This window comes from Scylla paramamosain, chromosome 23 (assembly GCF_035594125.1).
Source record: "Scylla paramamosain isolate STU-SP2022 chromosome 23, ASM3559412v1, whole genome shotgun sequence".
Lineage (NCBI taxonomy): Eukaryota > Metazoa > Arthropoda > Malacostraca > Decapoda > Portunidae > Scylla > Scylla paramamosain.
In genome coordinates this window covers 10,677,357-10,698,311 of record NC_087173.1, presented here as the reverse complement: position 1 = coordinate 10,698,311, position 20,955 = coordinate 10,677,357, and the positions used below count along the sequence as shown (strand labels likewise).

At 39.9% G+C, this 20,955-nt stretch overlaps 1 protein-coding gene across 1 annotated transcript in view; it reads left to right on the top strand.

Moving 5' to 3' along the window:
• Window positions 1–3,923: 3,923 nt before the first annotated feature.
• The window catches only part of LOC135112155 (heparan sulfate 2-O-sulfotransferase 1-like), a 31,721-nt gene continuing 14,689 nt past the window's right edge, over window positions 3,924–20,955 (top strand). The window contains exons 1-8 of the mRNA XM_064026229.1: window positions 3,924–4,064; window positions 9,716–9,849; window positions 10,330–10,718; window positions 11,185–11,270; window positions 12,384–12,522; window positions 13,358–13,455; window positions 14,538–14,695; window positions 17,475–17,554. Coding sequence (XP_063882299.1) covers window positions 4,033–4,064; window positions 9,716–9,849; window positions 10,330–10,718; window positions 11,185–11,270; window positions 12,384–12,522; window positions 13,358–13,455; window positions 14,538–14,695; window positions 17,475–17,554 — 1,116 coding nt within the window. The 5' untranslated portion in view covers window positions 3,924–4,032. The remainder of the gene's footprint in view (window positions 4,065–9,715; window positions 9,850–10,329; window positions 10,719–11,184; window positions 11,271–12,383; window positions 12,523–13,357; window positions 13,456–14,537; window positions 14,696–17,474; window positions 17,555–20,955) is intronic.

Here is a 20,955-nt window from a genome sequence, read left to right as displayed (position 1 = left end):
TATATATATATATATATATATATATATATATATATATATATATATATATATCATGAAGACTAACAAGATTACGTTAGGGTTAGGCTGTGGTAAGGTTACGTTGGATAACTAATCTAGCCTACTCTAACCTAACTTAACCTAATGTATGCATAAAATCAACTTGAGTGGCTGATTTTCATGTGATTCAGTGATAATATACAAAAGAATAAGATATCCAGTGTCGGTCAAATGTTTTGTCACGAGTTTTGAGTTATTTTCTTTTATGAGACTGTAAAAACGTAATGTTTTGAAACTTGTCACAAATCTTGCCGCCCGTGACTGTAGCTACTCTTGACATGCACAGCATTGGGAATAAGAGTATTTTGTCTACTACATTCCATGAAACGCACGCTATGTTCAGTGTGCGCTGGGAACATTACTACTATACACCTGTGCGTTATGAGTGTATCTATTACGTGTATTTCAAATCCATCTAGCGACTTAATCCCGAACTGAAAGAGAAAAAAGCAAGCAAGGTTCAGTGAGCGTGTGTGTGCCAAATTAACACAAATATTTAAACACACTTTTATACTTTTTTTTTTCTGGGCATGTTTTAGCGGTCCAGACCTTAAAAACTTTGTTTTCATTATTTTCTGTCGTGTTGTGAACTTGTTTATCGGCAGAATACGTGTGTGGCGTCTATATAAGTTATCAAGTGTATTCCTGTCTGGATATCCATTATATTACGGAGTCGAAACACACACACACACACACACACACACACACACACACACACACACACACACACACACACACACACACACACACACACGAACCATTACCAAAATAATATAGCATCAAATACAAGACTGAATCTTTAAACAACTTCCATACGCGACCATTCCTTCTAAGGAACTAGAAAACACAAAGAAAACACAAACTGCCATTATGGAAAACAAAAGACAACCCCCCCAAAAAAAAAAAATTAACTGGCTTATGTGTGACACCCCATGTATATTAGATTTACACATAAACTCTAAGAGAACTGTACATGAATGAAGTGATGAGTGTACGAGTGTTTGAGAAGAGTGTACGATAGTTTGTGAAGGCGATGAGAGAATGCGTAGTGAGAATAAAAAAATAAATAAATAAATAAAAGGGTGTGGCGTTAGTAGTACCGTAGTGAGAAACCTGTAATAACCTCCAGAATGTGTAAAGTACTCTTTCTAGGTGTGTCAGTGATGTAGGGATAACTGTAGATGTGCAGTTATCATTAGATCATTACCTTAGGCTACGCATGTTGTAATATCCAGATTAAGTCAAGTGTGAAGGGAGACCAGGGGAAGAAGGCAAGGACATGTGTCTCCTTAGAGGTGTGTCGGTAAGTTAGTATTCCTGGTTTAATCTTAAGACACGTTTTAGTGTTGGAATCAAGACAAAGAGAAAAGAAAATGTGTGTGTGCTCCCCCCCAGAAAGCTGCAGGTGCGGGTTGTCTGCTGGGGATTGAGGCTGTGTGGGTGTCGGCTTCTGTTAACATTTTATACCCCTTATTAGTGACGGAATCGTCGTATTAGCTCGGTTTTTTTTTTTTTTTTTTTTTTTTTTTTTTTTTTTTTTTTGAAGAGTAGCCATCCCAGGTATTTTACGAGCGGGGTCTTGGATAGATTAGATTAGGTTATATTAAATTTAACCAAACATAACCTATCATAGCCTAATCTTACTTTATTCTAACTTATTTTACCTTTTCTTTTCTTACCTAATCTTTCTACTTATCACACCTCACCTCACCTAACTGAATCCTACTTTACCTTACACCTATCCTAACCTGCTCAAAAGTACCTAGGATGGCCGATTTTCATGTAAAGATATATTTAATTGTGTATCTCTGTTTTCAATCATTTAAATGTATCAAAATTACTTAAGTGTATCAAAATTACGTATCATTATTTTCTCATCTGCTTGATTCCCTGCGAGCTTCCTGAGGCGGGACTGAGGACCATATTTTGAAACTGCGCCGCATCCCATTACATTCAAATGGCTCTTTATGCAGTTGGTTACACGAGTTTTCGAGGGTGTTTGTACGGTTTTGGTGTCAGATTAACAATATTTATACATGTTAAACGGGAGAAACACTCTTGGGAACCCGGGTAATCATCTCTGTGGCCTTTGAAAATTCCCGTGGTAAAAGAGCGAAGCGTTTCAGAATAAGGAAATCATGAGAAGGGTCACCATCGTTCCTGGTGCATCATGTTCACTGTCAGGAGATGCTGGAAGTGTTCAGCATAAGTACACATGCTTCTGACGTATGCATGGATGCAATGTGAATTTTTACTTCCGTACAGCGTTTCTCGCAACACAAACAGAGAAGCGTAAGGTCATCATGTGTTACTTCTAGTCTTGTATGTCGGAGGAGGCGGCAGTCTGTGTGAAATAATATGTTGTGTTGTCATAATCGTGTGTCTCACTATCCTTTATCTGACACTTCTGGCACACAATGTCACTCTTCGTTCACGCTGCAACCCGTCACTCTAGCCTAGTCTCTCCCTCACATGTGTTCTTTTTTTACCTTATCTTCTTTGTCTCCCACAATTCTTCTCTCTTGCTTTTCTCTTGTTTTCTTTCACATGTGCCGTTTTTAACCTCATCATCTTATTCCTTGCCTTCTTTCATATTTGTTGTCTTGTTTTTTTGTTTTGTTTTTTCCCTTTTTTCACGCAAATTTCTCTCTCTCTCTCTCTCTCTCTCTCTCTCTCTCTCTCTCTCTCTCTCTCTCTCTCTCTCTCTCTCTCTCTCTCTCTCTCTCTCTCTCTCTGTCTGCCTTCTTTCATGGTTACTAGACTGCGTTGCCATATTTGTCCTTTCGTATGTACTCTCTCTCTCTCTCTCTCTCTCTCTCTCTCTCTCTCTCTCTCTCTCTCTCTCTCTCTCTCTCTCTCTCTCTCTCTCTCTCGCATTTGTCTTCTCATCGTCTTCTCTTACATGTATCCTGCCTCATCTCCCTCTTCTTTCACACTGCCTCACACTTCTCTCACACTCATTTTGCCCCATTGCATTAACATCATACATGTATTATATCACATTCACCTTCCTCACATCACACTTGTTTCCTACTTATCCTGCTTATTTCTGCCCTCACTTTACTTATTCTTTCATGATCATCCTGCATCACTTCTGACTTCACAGGCACACAATTAATCATCTCTCCCCTTACAACCACACTGTTTTAACTCCTTTCACACTGCCTCACTCTGTTCTCGTCTCACAAACACCACCACTGCACAACACACACTACAGTCTACACTATACTCTCACCTCACACCATCCTCTACCCACTGCGTAGAGACACAACATACCCTAAACATAAAAGAGAGGAGGAGAGAAGGAACAAGAAACGAGATGGCTAGCCTGAAACAGCGGAAGCATCTGTCTTTCCGTGTCTAGTAAATGACCATAACTGCGAGGGAACGGGAAGAAACTAAAGGGAAAAAACAGCGAGGAGTGGTGACAGACGGGACGTGGGAGAGAGAAGGGCGGGTAAGAGTGAAGGAAGAGGAAGGAACGCGGCGTCAGGGCGTGGTAAGTGGAGGGGAGCGGACGAGACAGCAGACACGGTGCCCGGATGACTTTACATACTGAGAAAGTAAATTGTAAGAAAAAGGAAGGGTGGCAGAGAGAGAGAGAGAGAGACGAAGACAAAACACATCCACAGACACATTCATTATACACACGCAGGAACAGATAGAACAGACAGATAGACAGACAAAGAGAGACAAAGATAAACAATGTGCAAAGAGACGGACACACTACAGACATGCAGGCAGACAGACAGGCAGACAGAATTCATACTAGTTGTAACAACAGACAAGCTTCAAACGAAAAATGCGGAGGATAGGGGAGAGAGAGAGAGAGAGAGAGGGAGAGTCATGATGGTTGCCTGAGCACTTAGTTTCTCGCATCAGGTACGTGCCAAGTCTTAAATTCACTCCCCGCGCTGCGCTGAGGGAGGGCAGACGCTGGTATCGCGACGGGGGTGTGAGTGAGTGCACCGCCCCATGAGTATGTCGCTCAGGAAGCCTTGTGAGAGGTACGGGGTGACTGGCTTACTTCGCCTTTATTCAGTGCACGCTAATGAGTTGACAAATTTTACCGTGACCAGAATCTTCAGTGTGATTTCTTGTGCTAAGAACTGGACGAAATAACAACGTACTTCAGTGTTGTTTTGTATTGAGTATTTGCCGAGATAACAATGAAAATGTGATGGATTTGAAGTTCGGTTCGTGCGGTTATTGATATGAATGGTTTGTGGAGCAAGAGAGAATAGTGAAAAAAAAATATTGTGTGGAATTAAAAGATGATGTTGGTTCGGTTCGTGTGGTTAGTGATACAGTCTAGTCGTTTGTGAGGCAAGAGCGAAGCGTGGAAAACTAATTATGTGGTATATTGATAAGAAAACAACTTAATAGTGCATAAAGTTAATAACTATGTAACATATCTGTAAGAAATTGGTCTAATCGTGTTAAAATCTAATAAGAATACTACTTTGTGAGGCAATAGCGAAGAACGAAGAAAACAACTCAGTCGTGTGTAAATCAATTTGTGTGAAATATTGATATGAATGGGATCTAACTGTGTGGAATGCGAAAAATAAAGTTAATTGAATAAAATACAAATAAGGCTTTAAAAAGCTGAGTTTATAGTGAAAAATAGTGATAGAAATTGTGAACTGTGTGGGGTACGAAATGTTAATTGTGCAATATATTAATAGAATGGGCTAACAATGAAGAATAAGAATAGTAAAAAAAAAAGGAAGAAAAGAAAGAAGTCAGTTATTTGGTGCAAGTAGAACATCAATAAACAAATGAATAAAAACAAACAAGAGAAACTAAATAAGTATACAAGATAAAGCAACTAGGTAGTGTAAAAAAAATAAATAAATAAATAAACAAAATAAAATAACAATGGAAAATATTTTCAAATGGAATTCACTGGAGCAAAAAAAAAAAAAAAAGGTTAAAAAAAATATATATATATAAAAAAAAAACATCCACACCCTCAAACATGGAGAAGATTCAAGGTTTTATAGACTCTTAAACTCTTCTCTCTGTTATCCTTGTCAAGCTAATGGAAGAAGCATTGAGATACAGAGACAGTGAGAAGAGAACGACTTCGTGACAAAGGGCTGGATGTCACAGGGCGGAGTCTTATCTATTCCCGAGCTACGTGACTTCAGGAGGCGCGTGTGTGTGTGTGTGTGTGTGTGTGTGTGTGTTTAATCTGTCTTCAGAAAGTCATAGAGAGAGAACCAAGGAAGGGGACCAGGCAAGAGAGGGGTGTAGGAGGTAGAGATGAACGGGAATGAATCGCATATATAAAAGAGAAGGGAGGGATCGAGGAACGAAGGAAAGACGAAAGAAAATCTAAAAGCGAAAGAAATAAAAGATGGAGGGAAGGAAGGAAGAAGGGGAAGATGAAGGAAAATATAAATAGGAAAAAAAATAAGGGAAGGATGGAAGAAAGGAAGGAAGAAAAAGACAAGTGGAGAATTTAAGAAAATTATCAGAGAGAGAGAGAGAGAGAGAGAGAGAGAGAGAGAGAGAGTGTGTGTGTGTGTGTGTGTGTGTCCTTGATATGATAGCTTTGGCCTGCAAATATTAAGTGACAGGACATGTGTGTGTGTGTGTGTGTGTGTGTGTGTGTGTGTGTGTTCTTGCTTGATTATTTTTTTTATCTAATCATTTTTTCTTGTCTCATTTATTGATTTATTTATCTATTCTATTATTTATTTATCATTACAGGGACTGAGGTTTTTTGTCAATGATATTTTATCATGCATTCTCTCTCTCTCTCTCTCTCTCTCTCTCTCTCTCTGAGTGTGTGATCAGATTATATCGCCCGGCATTTATTTATAACTTTTTATGACAGAGAGAGAGAGAGAGAGAGAGAGAGAGAGAGAGAGAGAGAGAGAGAGAGAGAGAGAGAGAGAGAATTAATCTACCCACCACCCTTCAATCCATCGTTCACACACCCTAATAACTAATAAAACATGAATAACAGCCACCACAATCAAATACTTTGCCCATTCATTATACACACGCCAAACTGGCACTCACCAGCACATAGAATAATGTGGGAAAAGACTGCAAGATTCTGAAATAGAGACAAACACAGTAATGAGAGAGAAAAAAAAAAAAAAGGATGCGGATCAAGAAAGACGAGGAAAAGGAACACCACATGCACCAGACCACGAAATAATCTGAAACAAGACTGCAAGATTCTGAAATACTAGAGACACATCCATATAGTACGTAATGAGAAAACATGAACAACAAACAACAACAGACACACCAAACTGCCACATACGAAATAATCTGGGAAATGACTGCAAGATTCTGAAATAGAGACACAAACACAGAGTAATGAGAAAACCAACTTGGAGCCACATACTTAGAAACCTAACCTTAACTCACTCCTCCATCCGTACTAGACATGTCGGGCGTGGTTTTGGGGATCCTGTAGGTGGAGAAAGGCCTAAAAATTCTATCTGGGAGGGGAAAGGGACTAGAGCTGGCTGTGTTGAATCAATAATAGCATTTGAAGTAGAGTTAATTCAGACCTGGCAACAGTGCAGTGGCCATGTTTGTTGTGGTCCTCGCCGCCAGCTGACTCTGGGATTTTAAAGTGAGATTTTTAACCTTTCTTTTACTTCCACTGCCTCAAAAACTGACACTTAGGAGCATTAGTACCTAGTGTATCTGTTCCTTGACTAGGAGACCAGTGACATATACTGAAATGTGAAAATAAGGGATTTGTCTCAGTCATGTGATACTCTGTAGTTCTGTTGTTGTGAAAAGAGAGAATTTTACTCTTTCATTTTCCTCTCACCTCAAAAATTGGCACATGGGATCATAAGTACCATGTCTTCCTGTCAGTTGAGTAGCAGGTCAGTGATACGTCTTGAAATGCGAAAGTAAGGATTTGTCTAGTCTTACGATGTCCTGGATGTCTGATGTTAGAAGAGACTTTTCACCTTTCTTCTATTTCCTCACAAACTGGCGCACAGCCGCATAAGTACTTATCTTTCCTGTCGCTAGAGTAACAGGCCAATGACATGCCTTGAAATGTGAAAATAGGGATTTGTCTGTACCCTTATCTTCTGAAGGCCAGTTGGTGTGAGAAGGAAGGCAGTTTATGACCGGAAATGTTAATTGGAGGGTACTGATAAGACAGATCACTCAGATCACATATACTGCCCACTTGACCCTTATCTATGTATATCTGGTGGTGCCTCTTACAAATGCTACCTTTTTATTCAAGTTTTGCATGCATATTTTGGTGTTTCTTTGTGTTGTGAAGTTACCCATGGAGTTAGGTTGCCCTCAGAGGTTGTGTTCCAAGTTAGAGGTGTTTGTGTGTGTGTGCCTGCCGTCACTATGAAATGCTGGTGAGTTGCAAAGAAAGTACATTACCCATTATACATTACTTATTACTATAGAGGACAGAAGGTTTTATGTCTCTCATTGTGTGTCTGACAGCTATTTCTCCTCTGTCATTTCCCAAGTGTTGAGAGTTGGTGCCTTGTACAGTTCTTTCTTACTTGATCTTGTCCACTGTGTATTTCACTACACCAAACACAACCGTTATTTCATTTCCAAGTTAGTAGAATCGCGTCCTTAATTGTCACTGGGGATCAAACAGGCAAAGCAAATATAAGCACCTTAGTTGTTGGGACTGTAATAATTAACAGGTTCAGAAATCATGTATTGGGTCTTTTATCATTGATTGCTACAAACTGTTCCTTTTTACCTAAGTTAATCTAACTGCCACATGTAGCTTCTTACCTCACTCCAAGAAAAACTTTAATAGCAAATGTAATGCTGTGTATAACAGTGAATAATATAGTGTTTCTTGAAAAAAAAAGAGCACTATTATTGGGTTGGATTAGGTTGAGTTGAGTTATCTAAAGTAACGTACCCTAACTAGAATTATTCCTACCTTAACCTAAATAATGTATTGCGGTTTTTATAATTCAGAGGTACAATAACATAAGATTACTCACAATAATCATAGCTGTGATGGTTTATCTTGATATGACCCCTAAAGAAAAAAACAATAGATGAAGTAAAAGAGAGAACAATGGTAGCTGTCTGAGTGAATGTTGTAAATAGGATTTTATGTCCTTAGATAAGAAAATCTCTCTTGCTCCACATCCTGCGTAATGCTATCAGGCTTGTCAACTAAAGCACATCAGTGTTTTAGCATCATCACCTTTGTGTTTGAGTTCTGTGAACCCTATGCCATCAGCCTTCTGTTTGTGAACCATCTCAAGTGCTACTGATGCTGTGCTTGTGAACATTTTATTCATTTTTACTCTCTTCTGTCTATACATCAGGCCAGTAGGCCCACACAGGGTAGCCCAGACAAAGCACCACTCATTCACACATATATCACACACTCTTAGCCCTGTCAGCCCTGAAGGATTGTTTCTCTTGATATGTGTGAATTCAGAAGTCTGATCAGTTTAAAAACATGAGTAAATGGTAAGAAATTTATGTATAGATATAATCAAGTCACTATTATACCTTACAATGCTCAGTAAAATGGCAGGTTTAGAGTATGATTTTAAAAGATTAACTAACAGGAAAAGTATGTGTGAGTTTGAAATATGATCTGTGTAAAGCCAAAAGACTAACTAACAGGAAAAGTATGTGTGAATTTGAAATATGATCTGTGTAAAGCCAAAAGACTAACTAACAGGAAAAGTTTGTGTGAGTTTGGAGTCTGATCTGTGTAAAGCCTGAGTAAATAATAAGAAATTTGTGACATCTTGTATAAGTTTAACCAAATGACTACTATACCATGTATTGCATGAAATGGCAAGTTTAGAGTATGATTTTAAAAAGACTAACAGAGAAAGTATGTGTAAGTTTGAAAACTTATCTGTGTAAAGGATGAGTAAATGATAAAAAATTTGTGACAACTAGTATAGATTTGCTTTGGCTGATGGTGATAAGAGTGAATGGTAAGTGTATTAGTGTGTGGTTCTTTGTCTGGGACACCCTTATGTGGGATTGTTGGCTTTATAGATAGATAGATATAGATTTAACCACATGACTAGCTTAGTCTAGCAGATTTAGAAAATGAGTTTGAAAGACTAAAAGATAACGAGAGGGGTGATTGATCAAGGATGTGCTGTATTTCACTCAAACTTGTTAATTTTTTCCTCTTCCCAGTTGCTGTCATTCTATTTAAAGTAAGGTCACTTCCATCACTTTCCTGTCCACTTTTCACCCACAGCTGTCTCTCCATGCCCTTAGTGGGACCATGGTAACTTGGCAAGGGTAACAGTACTAATCTTATAGAGGTCTTTAAGTGGTATAGGGGATATAACAAGGATGACATAATCAGAATTCTCAGGATCAGTAATTAGGATAAAACAAGAAATAATTGTTTAAGCTTGAAAAAAGTTATATTTAAATAAGAGATGGGAAGGAATTGGTCCTCAAATAGAGTAGTTGATGAATGGTATGGACTCAGCAATCAGGTTGTTAGTGCTGAGTCATTAGGGAGCTTTGAAAGAAGATAAGACAGATTTATAAATAAGGATGATAAGTGGAAATAAGTTGACATGTTTCATACAGAGACTGCTGTGTGTAGGTCTGATGGCTTCTTGCAGCTTCCCTTATTTTCTTAAGTCCTTATATTGTTATTAGCCAGGTTTGTGTTCCTTGCCAGCAGGATGACGACCTCACGGCTGCCGGCCTCCAAGGTGGTGGTGCTGCTGCTGGTGGGTGTGAGCGGCGTGGTGCTACTCATGTACCTCCACCTGGCCAAGGAGGTCTGCACACTGCGGAACTACATTGAAAGCCACTGTGAGTCCTCTGAGTACAGCATGGGTTAGGTTTAGTTAGGTTGGTTGTGTTCCTTAAGAACTGTAATAAATGAGTTGTGTTCCTTAAGAATTGTTTATGAATAAGAAAAAGAAGCAGTAAATGAGGATCAGCTCTTAGTTTTTAATTTTCTCCATTTGATCCTTTATAAGTGTTCTTTTTTAGACTGTCAATGAAGATTCTGTTAAAAATCAGGGCTAAGGATACATTTATTTCATTCAGACTTTTAAAACTTTAAAATGTTAATGAATTGTGATTCATTTATAAGCCAGAATATGTATGATTAAAGGCCACTTGACAAGCAGATCCTGTGAAAGCAAGACATAAAGGAAGAACACATTACAGCACACCAGTTGCAGCATACAAATCATACACGAGCCTTGAATTCTTCCCTCTCTTAACACATGAGACATTTGATGTCAAAGGCAAAGTTTTGAAAATGCTTTGTTTTTGCCACACCAGCCATGGAGCTGCAGATGAGCGGGGCAGCACTGGGGCAGGATGGCAGTGACAGCAGCATTAGCAGTAGCACGAACAACAATAACATCAACAACAACAACAACATCAACAGCAACTCAGGGCGGGGGCGAGGTGGTGGGGGAGGACGGGGAAAGGGAGGCAGAGGAAGAGGAGGTAGCGGTGTTGGTGGTGGTGGTGGTGGTGGCAGTGGCAGCAGTGGTAACAACAAAGGGCTGGACTTGGACAGCCTGGTGGTGATCTACAACCGCATCCCCAAGACCGGCTCCACATCCTTCATCGGCCTCGCCTATGACCTCTGCTCCAAGAACAAGTTCAGTGTGATCAATGTGAACACCACCAAGAAGAACCCAACACTGTCCCTCACTGACCAGGTTAGTTATCATCTCTATTGCATGTTTTATTATCTTATTTCACCTGGCTAGGAGCTTAGGGGTCTTACATTTTTTCTGGTTGTATCATTATCACTTTATTTAATTCTTTCCTTGCTGTTTGTCATGTCTTTCCTTATCCACTAACCACTCTGAGACATCTTTTCTTGTTTTACAGCCTACAGACATTTTATTGGCTTAAAATTGCTATATACGTTGTTCCTTATCTAACTTATTTCATGTAGATGCTTATAAAGATTCCAGACCTAAAGATCCACTATTGCATTTCATATACAATTCATATACACTCCCTGAATTCCCCCTCCCTCAAACACCAATAGATCTAGAACTTTACTACATATATAAATCATGCACAAGCTTTGAATTCCCCCTTTCTCAAACACTAACAGATCTGGAACTTTACTACATATACAAATCATTCACACTCCCTCACTTCTCCCTCTCTCAGATGCGGTTTGTATACAATGTTTCAAACTGGGAGGAGAAGAAGCCAGCCATTTACCATGGTCATCTGGGCTACCTGGACTTCCACAGGTGAGTGAGTATTAGGTGCTTACCTCAGATATCTTCTCACTGAATACAGACATCATATTAGTATACCATTCTTTAGGGACTGGCACCTTTCCTTTTTTTTTTTTTTTTTTTTTTTTAGTCACCCCTCTTACATAAAAAAATAAATACAAGTTTTGAGGTATTATAGTATATCTTTCTTAAGATGACTGGCACCTCAGTGGGCCCTCTCTCTCTCTCTCTCTCTCTCTCTCTCTCTCTCTCTCTCTCTCTCTCTCTCTCTCTCTCTCTCTCTCTCTCTCTCTCTCTCTCTCTCTCTCTCTCTCTCTCTCTCTCTCTCTCTCTCTCTCTCTCTCTCTCTCTCTCTCTCTCTTTTATAAAAATATAAATAAATAAATAAAAGAATACAAGTTTTGGGTATCATAGAAATCTTAGCCTTCTAATTTCCAGACACACAGTAGAGGGATTAGTGAAATTAACAAACTGAATGAATCTAAACTTAACCAAACTTTTCTCTCAGATGAACATTCTAATGTTATTTCAGTATTATCCCAATATTCTATGCCATGTTGCTTTTTCATTGTTATTCTTGCCAATACCTTGCTCATCCATCTATATCTCATCTCTTTTCCTCTCCTGTCCTCACTTTTCTTCTCACCTCTCATCTCATCTCTCATCTCTCCTCTCATCTCCTCTAATCCCCTCTCCTCACCTTTCCTCTCATCTTTCCTCCCCTTTCCTCTCCTCTTTTCATCTTTCTTCTCCTCACCTCTCCTCTTATTATTCTCTTCTTACCTCTCTTCTCATATCCTTTCCTCACCGCTCCTCTCCACTCCTCTCCTCTCCTCTCCTTATCTCTCCTTTTCTCTCCTCTCCTCTCCTCTCCTCTCCTCTCCTCTCCTCTCCTCTCTTTTCCTTTCATTTCCTTTCCTTTCCTTTCCTCATCTTTCCTCACCTCTCCCCACTCCTCCCCTCCCCTCCCCTCCCCTCCCCTCCCCTCCCCTCCTTTATCCTCTCTTAGATTCAAGGCAAAGCTACAGCCATCCTATATTAATGTCATCCAAGTCTCTTTGCCACCATTACTTATATCTTGTTCATCCATCCACCTCTTCTCTCCTCTCATCTCTCCTCTCACAGATTCGGGGCAAAGCTTCAGCCACTCTACATCAATGTCGTCCGCAAGCCACTGGATCGCCTCGTGTCCCACTACTACTTCATCCGTTATGGGGATGACTTGAGGCCGCAGCGAGTGCAGAAGAAGACTGGTGACAAGATGGTGAGTGAGAAAGGAGAGGGTCAGAAGGAGAACATTGCAGCATCTTACATTCTCCCTCAGCATTCAGTCTTGGGTTAGGGACCACAAGTAAGAGTTTAGTCTGGTCTAGAAAAATACATTGATTTGACTCCTTTAAGGAGAATCCATCATGAATTATCTTTCTCAGCAGTTAGTATTTGATTTCTTTACTTACTGCAGGTTCTTGGTTAAATTTTCTCTGTTTTTATGGATGGTCAGTTCTGCTCTCTCCCACTATAGAGATCCATGGGTTAAGATGTACTGCATTTGAATTCATTTGAAGTGTGTATGTGTGTGTGTGTGTGTGTGTGTGTGTGTGTGTGTGTGTGTGTGTGTGTGTGTGAGTGTGAAGTAGAGTGGTCCATGAGACTGTTCCTTTCCACCAGGGGCTGATAGGGCTAAGAGTGTGAATGATGTATGTGTGTATTTGTGTGTGTTGTGCTTTTGTCTGGGCCACCCCATGTGGGATTGCTGGTCTCTTATATAGGTAGATAGTGTGTGTATGTGTGTGTGTGTGTGTGTGTGTGTAAGTGCTTGGGTTTGGTGACCATTCATTTGGCATGGATGTCTAGATGAATGGGTCGTCAGTTTAATTGTAATGAATTTCAAGTTAGTACAAATGCATGATATTTGAATTTTCTATCATTTGAATAACCCTAAAGATAAAAAATGAATCAACATAAATGAAGGTAGTAGTGTGCTTTATTGCAAAGTTCAATTATTTTGAGAATATTTGCTGTGTCTGCAATACTCATTCCTTGAGGCTTGGCGATGTGGTGTGGTGTGACCCAAGTCTTCCTCTCCCTTGGTGTGACAGACCCTGGACGAGTGTGTGGCCATCCAGCACCAAGACTGCTCCACCACGCACCTCTGGATGCAGATTCCCTTCTTCTGTGGACACTATGCTGAGTGTTGGTGAGCGTGTGTGCTGCTCCCTCTGAAATTAATACATTCAAATACCAGCCTTTCTAATCTGTAGCTCCTCATTTATCACTGCTTAATCCCATTTCCCCTTACATCTTGTCATTTTTAGTGATTTTTACTAGGTTTTTACCCTACCACAATTTTGTTATTACTGTCATTGTTTTAACGTACCATTGTAGTTGATTGGACATTTTGTAGCAGTGCCACATGATTGCAGTGTTGTGGCACTTTCCCTTTTTTTAATCAATTAACCAGTGCTCCCTCTGAGTGGTGACATATGGTGCCACTGCATTCAGAAGAGCATAGCTGTGTTCTGTGTGTCTGTGGCTTCTGCTTCAACTGAGATTTAAGTCTTTTCTTATGTTGTTTATCTCCTAAGTTTTACATGGATAGATTCCACGTAAATTTCATGTATTCTGTGTATTGATGTGTTTGAGTCTATAGTGAATTATATCATGCAAGTGTTTATTATGTCCAGCATTTAACTATATTAGAATGTTGAATATATCAGCAGAAGAGTGGAATTGTATCCTGAAATGAAAGAATTATTTTATGTTAGCTCTAGAAATAACCTAAGCTGCAGAATATGACTACAGGTCCTCACTGCATTACATTAACATGTGGGGAACACGCAGGCCACACAAGGACAGGCAACCACCTCAGACACTTGTGAAACAAATCTAATGCTCCACTTGTACCTTATTATGTTAGCTCTAGAAATAACTTAAGCTGCAGAATATGACTACAGGACCTTATAACATGCTATTAACCCTTTCAGTGCAGTATGCAACAGTCCATACCACTAGAAGCAATGTGTGAAATCATTCTGAGCATCAGTAAGAAAAAAGGGGATTAAAGATTATATGCTGCAATTTCTAGCCAGAATAATGTTTGGAGGCAGCTGTAGAACAAGAAGAGGTGTCTCAGAGTGGCTAGCAATTAAGGAAAGATGTGTCAAATATCAGTGAAAGGGTTAACATGCATGGGGACATGCAGGCCATACACAGGGACAGGCAGCCATCTCAGACACTGACAACAGAAAGCAAATCCTCTACCTGTGCCTTCCTCTGTAGGGTGCCAGGATCCACCTGGGCCCTGGAACTGGCCAAACACAACCTGGTCCACAACTACTTCCTGGTGGGGGTAACAGAGGAGCTGGAGGAGTTTGTGGCCATGCTGGAGTACTCCCTCCCACGCATGTTCAGGGGTGCCCTTGACCTCTATGTCTCAGGTGGGTTGTGAGTGGTTCAAGCTAGTTTATTTATTTATTCATTTATTTTCACCACACATTATTCAGTCACTATAAAAGTATCAACATAAGTGACAGAAGGCTTAGTACACCAGGATCTCATTATAGATGAGGGTTATGTGCTGCAAAATTCCCACATTAGGAGAATGTGCACATACTGGACCAAGAGAAGTTTCAAGACACATCCTCCAGTTTTGGCTGATCCTGTTGACTTTGATTTTGGCAGGACTAGCTCTCTCAGTGGCCCTTTTTTGTTTCATTATTTTTGTTGCCCTTGGCCAGTGCTCTTCTTACAGTCAGTGCCAAATGAAACACGAACTCCCAGTGCTCCTTGCGCCACTTAGTAGAAAACGGTATTCTATTTGTTTCACAGTTTGAAAAACGCGCCAGGAGAAAATGAATACGTTGCAACTTAGCTCACACCCTCACACATTGACAGCTGATTTAACAGATCCAGTGTTTGACTTAACATCAGATAACAAAGTGATTTACTGACTGACGATCAAGGATTTATGGCTGCCCATAACATTGTGTGTACTTGAAATATTTCATTGATCCTTGTTGTTGCATAATGTGTGGCAAACATACTAGCCCATTTGACTTAGTTCATGTCATGGAGTTGCATAAGACTGGGAAAACAAATTGTGAAATAGGCTGTGTTACAGGCACACCTGAAAAAAGAGTGAGTGTGTTAGTGAGAAAATGGCATAGTGAGGGATGCAAGGGTGTTCCTCTCCACAAACATGGAGATGGACCTGCAAAAAAAAGTGTCTGACAATACTTTAAGTGTCATAAAGTAGGAGTTGAACAAAAATCCTTCCATTACAGCAAAACAATTGAAGGAACAGAACCCTCTCCTACTGAGAAATGTATCAATTCACACTATTCAGAGAAATATATGGAAAAAGTTAGACTACCGAAAACTGAGGGCTTGTAAAAAAACATTGTAAATTAAAAACAATGCAAGATGAGATGTGCTTTTGCCAGGAGTCATAAAGACTGGGACCTTGTGGGGTGGAAAAAGGTGCTTTAGACTGATGAAGCTACGTTCTCCATTAGTGATAATAAAGGAATAAAAGTGTGGTGTCCCCATGACTCATCAGCCTGTGACCCGTGCTTTACCATAAAGAGCATCAAGCACGATCCCTACCTCATGGTGTGGGGAGCATTTGTTTTCGGCAACTTGGCTGACCTTGTCATCCATCCTAAAGATCAAACGGTCAACAGCAAGGTTTATTTGAACATCCTTAACGATAATTTAGCAAACTGTTTCACAGTTACTAGTGCTGAGATCTTGCAGCAAGACAAAGTGCCGTGTCACACCGCTAAAATCATAAAGGAATGGCTCCGTAGCTTTGAAATTGACTATATTTTGGACTGGCCTGCTCAGAGTCCTGATATATCACCAATAGAAAACCTCTGGGGAATAGTGAAAGCAAAACTACAACAGGAAGACACTTCTACCATCCCAAAACTTAAGGCAGCCCTTTGTAAGGTGTGGTCGGGGATTGCCTGGTCTTCTGCCGAAAACTTAACAGATTCCATCCCTGATAGGCTCAGATCAATTCTGAAGATGAAGGGATTCCCTATCAACAAATAAAGGAGACCATGATTAGTACTGTATATCATTTTCCTGCTTCACTATCATCCAGGTCATGACCAAACCTTACAACTTCAGCTAACTACCATTGTTTACGTGCAGTTCACATTTCATTTGGCGCTGACTGTACATCAAAGAAGAAATAGACTGTCCTCAGGGCATAGGCAAGAGAAGGGAGACAGTTACTGGTTTCCTAAAGGCCTTGTCATTTGTTTAGTGGGTGAGTGTGTTGGCCAGATATGCTTCTCACTGGTTTCCCTGATGAGTGTTGTTCAGTTTGAGTTTTTATTGTTGGTGAACTTACTCAAGTAAGGATAGTGCTTCAGTTCCATATGTCTAAAATCTCTTATATCTCATTCCTTCCAAAAGCTTCCCCCCAAAAGGAGCACCCATAGCAGAGGAACCCTCCACCTCTCCTCATCCAGACATTCCTTGGTTATTCAAACTCCTGGCCTTTACTAACATGTCTTCCACACATACAGTTGTTGATCCTAGCCTTCCATCTCCCAAGTGGCCTTCCTCTCCCATCAGCACCTTCAACTTTGCTCACACACTTTACATATTCTCCACTCTTCATCCTCCCAGTATGGCCATATCACCTCACTGTGTTCCCTTTCACCCATTCCACCACTCCACAGTTTACACCACTTGCACAGATGCTCATAACATGTCTCTCATACATACTTAAATTGCTCTCAGCCTCCTATCTTGTCACTCCAAATGCCCCTTTCAGATAACTCAGTACCCAGTGATGTATCTGATTTTCTTATTTGGATTATAGAGCAGTTCATTACATATTTTATTCATCATGGTTTTCACTGTCATGTGATGCTGTAGCAATGCAATGCTGATAGAAAAAAAGCTGTATCTGTTTTTCTCCCATGAGTCTGTATTTTCAACAAAGATCCTGATTTGAATAGTGTATTGTCTACCATATTATGTTTGTTAAATTTGTGTGCCTTCAGAAGGTTTGCTTGTGATTTGTTTCTTTTCATGTTTTATGTGTTTCAGATAATTTTGCCAATATTGTACATCTATTGTAGCAGTTTAGATTTCTCTCTCACATGAAGACAGGAAGAATTTTTATTTTTTATTTTAATTTTTTATTGAAAGTAAAAGACAAGTGTCTCCATCATGTAACCTGCTTGTGTTGTGTTGCAGGAACCAAGTCACACATCCGAAAGACCACAAAGAAGATCATGCCCTCTGAGGAAACCATTGCAAAGCTACAAAATACAAAGGTTTGTAGTTTTATTCCTGTTTTTCCATTATGATGAGAGGTACAGCAAGTTAAGGGACAGGTTACTCTTTTTACTTGTTTCAGTCAAACACATGAAAGCAAAATTTGATGTTGTCCTTGCTGGTCTTGGTCTGTGACCTCGGCAAGCACCAGGTCAACTGTGTGTACCCCACAGTGCTGCTTGAACCCTAAGGCCTTGTGGAAACTGATGGAAGCAGTGTTATAATTTCCAGTATAAATGTAAGGCAGAAGACCCTCCTGCAGCAGCTTGCGGGCCAGAGCCAGGGTGGCCGCGCCTGCCACACCTCTGTGGCGATGGCGTGGCATTGTGAAGGTGTTGCCCATTGACCCAATTTTACTGAGGTGAACCCAAGACACCAATGTCTCCTATGCCTCCTCCTGCAATGAACTGCCACAGTCTGCAGGGCAACAGTGACGAATACCAGAAGATGGGAAGCAAGTGATGTCATTACTCATGTTGTCTGCCGAATCAGAGTTGTTGAACTCCCAGTTTGTCCAGACCAGCATGGCATCCTCCTCCTACAGGCTGGTCACATGCTACTCTGGGGACAACCTGTAACAGACAGCCCCAACATCAGCATCATCAACTACTTACTTAAAGTATGTCAAGCTCTAAACATACTGCTCAAGAAATCATGGATTGGTTTGGTGCCAGCTCGACTGACTCCTTGTCCAGTGTTTCTGGCACCTGGAGGCTGTACAGATGTCCCTGGAATGTTGTCTGAAGCTGCACCTGCTGTGCAACTACAGCTGCAATGTTGCTATCATTTATCAGTCATGCCTTAATTTGCAGATTTTATATTGATTCGTATAAATAGCTTTTGCCAATTGTAGGAAGATTAGAGTGACACAACTCAATGAGGACAGGAGGATACTGGGTAGGGGTCTTATACACACAGGGTGTTCCCAGTCCAGGTGAGGGATGTGAGAGAGGTAATGGGCCACCTCCTGCAGGGTGTGTTCTTCAGTGCTCCAGAACACTTGGATACACTGGGGGTCCTGTAAAGCCTGACAGATGCTCTCAGAGAAGTGCCTCACAGAGGATTAGCCAGGAAGGATTTTCATGTTTTCACACTAAACCCTCTGCAAACTGCTCACAATCTCATAATGATCAGCTACATAAATGTCTGCAGGCAGCCTTATGCTTAAATTAGATTTCCCTCCCAAATCACCAGGCAACAGCCAGCATAGGTGTGATGAGGCTGTGTAGTGACTGCATGCATGTGGTACTCACATCAGAGGTAACAGGAGCAATGATTGTGAGGCAGGTGGGGTGCAGGGTGGTGGGCACCAGAATGGAGGCAGGCTGTATCACACTGCCAGACTTACACCACCATACACCTTGACAGTTAATACAAAGCCAGTAAATCTGCTGCTTCTCAAGGCAAGGAAAGTTATAAATGGTTCCCTGTGTGCTCACTATATGGTGTGGTGTCAGTATTACTCAAGGCAGGGAAATTACACTATGTAACAAAATTTCACTTTTGTCTTGTCCTTGGCCTCAAACCATAATTTTCTAGTTATTTCCATCTAAACAAAATAGAAAAGCTTATTTTGATCCCAAAACTTTGCTTTTATGGTTAGAACAATGAATTTACATTTTTGCCTTATTTCATAAAAATATGGGTTACTACCAGTATTGGTTTTCATGTCAGGTAAAGAGCTTTGCAAAATCTCAATTGCTTATCTAATGGGGAGTTTTCAGAACTAGTGGTTGTCACCAGGTGGCAGCACAGACACAAACTCTTCTTTCACATACAAGCAATATCTGATATACCTACAGTATTATTCTATTTACATGAAGATGCAATGGGCTTATACAATATATTTTTCTGCGTAATCCCTTCTAAGTAGTAACACAAGTAAAATCAACTTTTCATGAACAAATGTATATAGTTGATTTTCTAGTGAACCGGCATTTAGATTTATTTGGTCATCTTAAGATTTCCAAATTAATACACTCTTGATTGGAAACGTCTTAATCTAGATGATAGTAAACATAAAGGCAACATGTCTGTGACAGTCAAAAGTCCAAATTACATAGATCTCCTTCCTAGTTTATGGAAATGGCAATTTTAATAAAAAAAAAATGGCAACTCAAGTGTCCTGGCGATAGTAATGCTGTATCTCTAGCCAAAACAAACACCTGACTTGGCTGCGCTGGTTGAACTTAAGAAACACGTTGTTGGACAAGAAGTTGAATGTTGCTGCGGTGCCCATCTCCACTATGCCCTAAGCAATGGATTATGGCAGCTAGACACTACAGCAGCAGCAGGATCACCTGAGAGATGTTTGTTTTGGTTCTCAATTACTTTGCCTTGTCGCTCTCTTTGTGAGAGGGATGCTAAAATCCCCACAAAAAAAAAAATACAGCCATATATCACAATGTTACTGAGTAGGTTGTCATACTATATAGTTGTGTGATTTTTTATTTTTTTCATTGTCCAAATCAATAGTTTTTATACTTGTAATATGCTTTATTTAAGAAAATGCTAGCGGTTTACTCAATAATCATACAAAAAAATAATTAATTTGACCACATTCTCTCAATATTATCCATACCGGATATTGAAAAATCGATATCATTTCAATAGTACCATGATGATCAATGTTCAGTTCATCTTTACGCACATGGGATTTACTACAACAATATTTTAGCTCTCTTTCCTACAGTTAGATGAGCAGCAACGACATCTAGCAGTTTAGTTCTGAAAACTCCCCATTGCTTTTGAAATGTTGCAAATAAGATAAAACAGTGAAAAGAAGAATATAAAGTGTTCTAAAGATTCTTTATTTCAATAAGATCTTTCTTGAACTGACCAGATCTAGCAAGAAATTTCTCATATTTTGAAGAATTTACTTACATTTCAGAAATCTTCTCAAATCTTCCAGAATGTTCTACCAGACACTTTTAGAAGTTTCTAGAACATTTTAGAACATTTTGTTTAATGTAAACATTTCCAGAATATTCTAGAACTTTCTAGAATACAGTAGAAATATATAGAAGTATCAAGAATTTTCTAGAATCTACAAGAAATTTTTAATTTTGGGGCAAAAAATAATTCTAAAAGCCACAGAAGCAAAGTTTGATAGGAATAATGGACATTTTCAATTGTTTTACAATGAAAATAGTTGGAAAATAACGCTTACTTGTCAAAGACAAAAATCGTGTTACATAGTGAATTATTAATGGCTCCCTGTGTGCTCACTACATGTTGTGGTGTCAGTACTACTCAGTGCAGGGAAATTATAAATGGTTCCCTGTGTGTTCACTACATGGTGTGTCAGTACTACTCACAGGCAGGAAGTGAGGCAGGTGGCAGGCCAGCCTCTCTTTCAGTGCATGCAGCTCCATCTCCTTCACTTGGTGTGGGCCTGCCT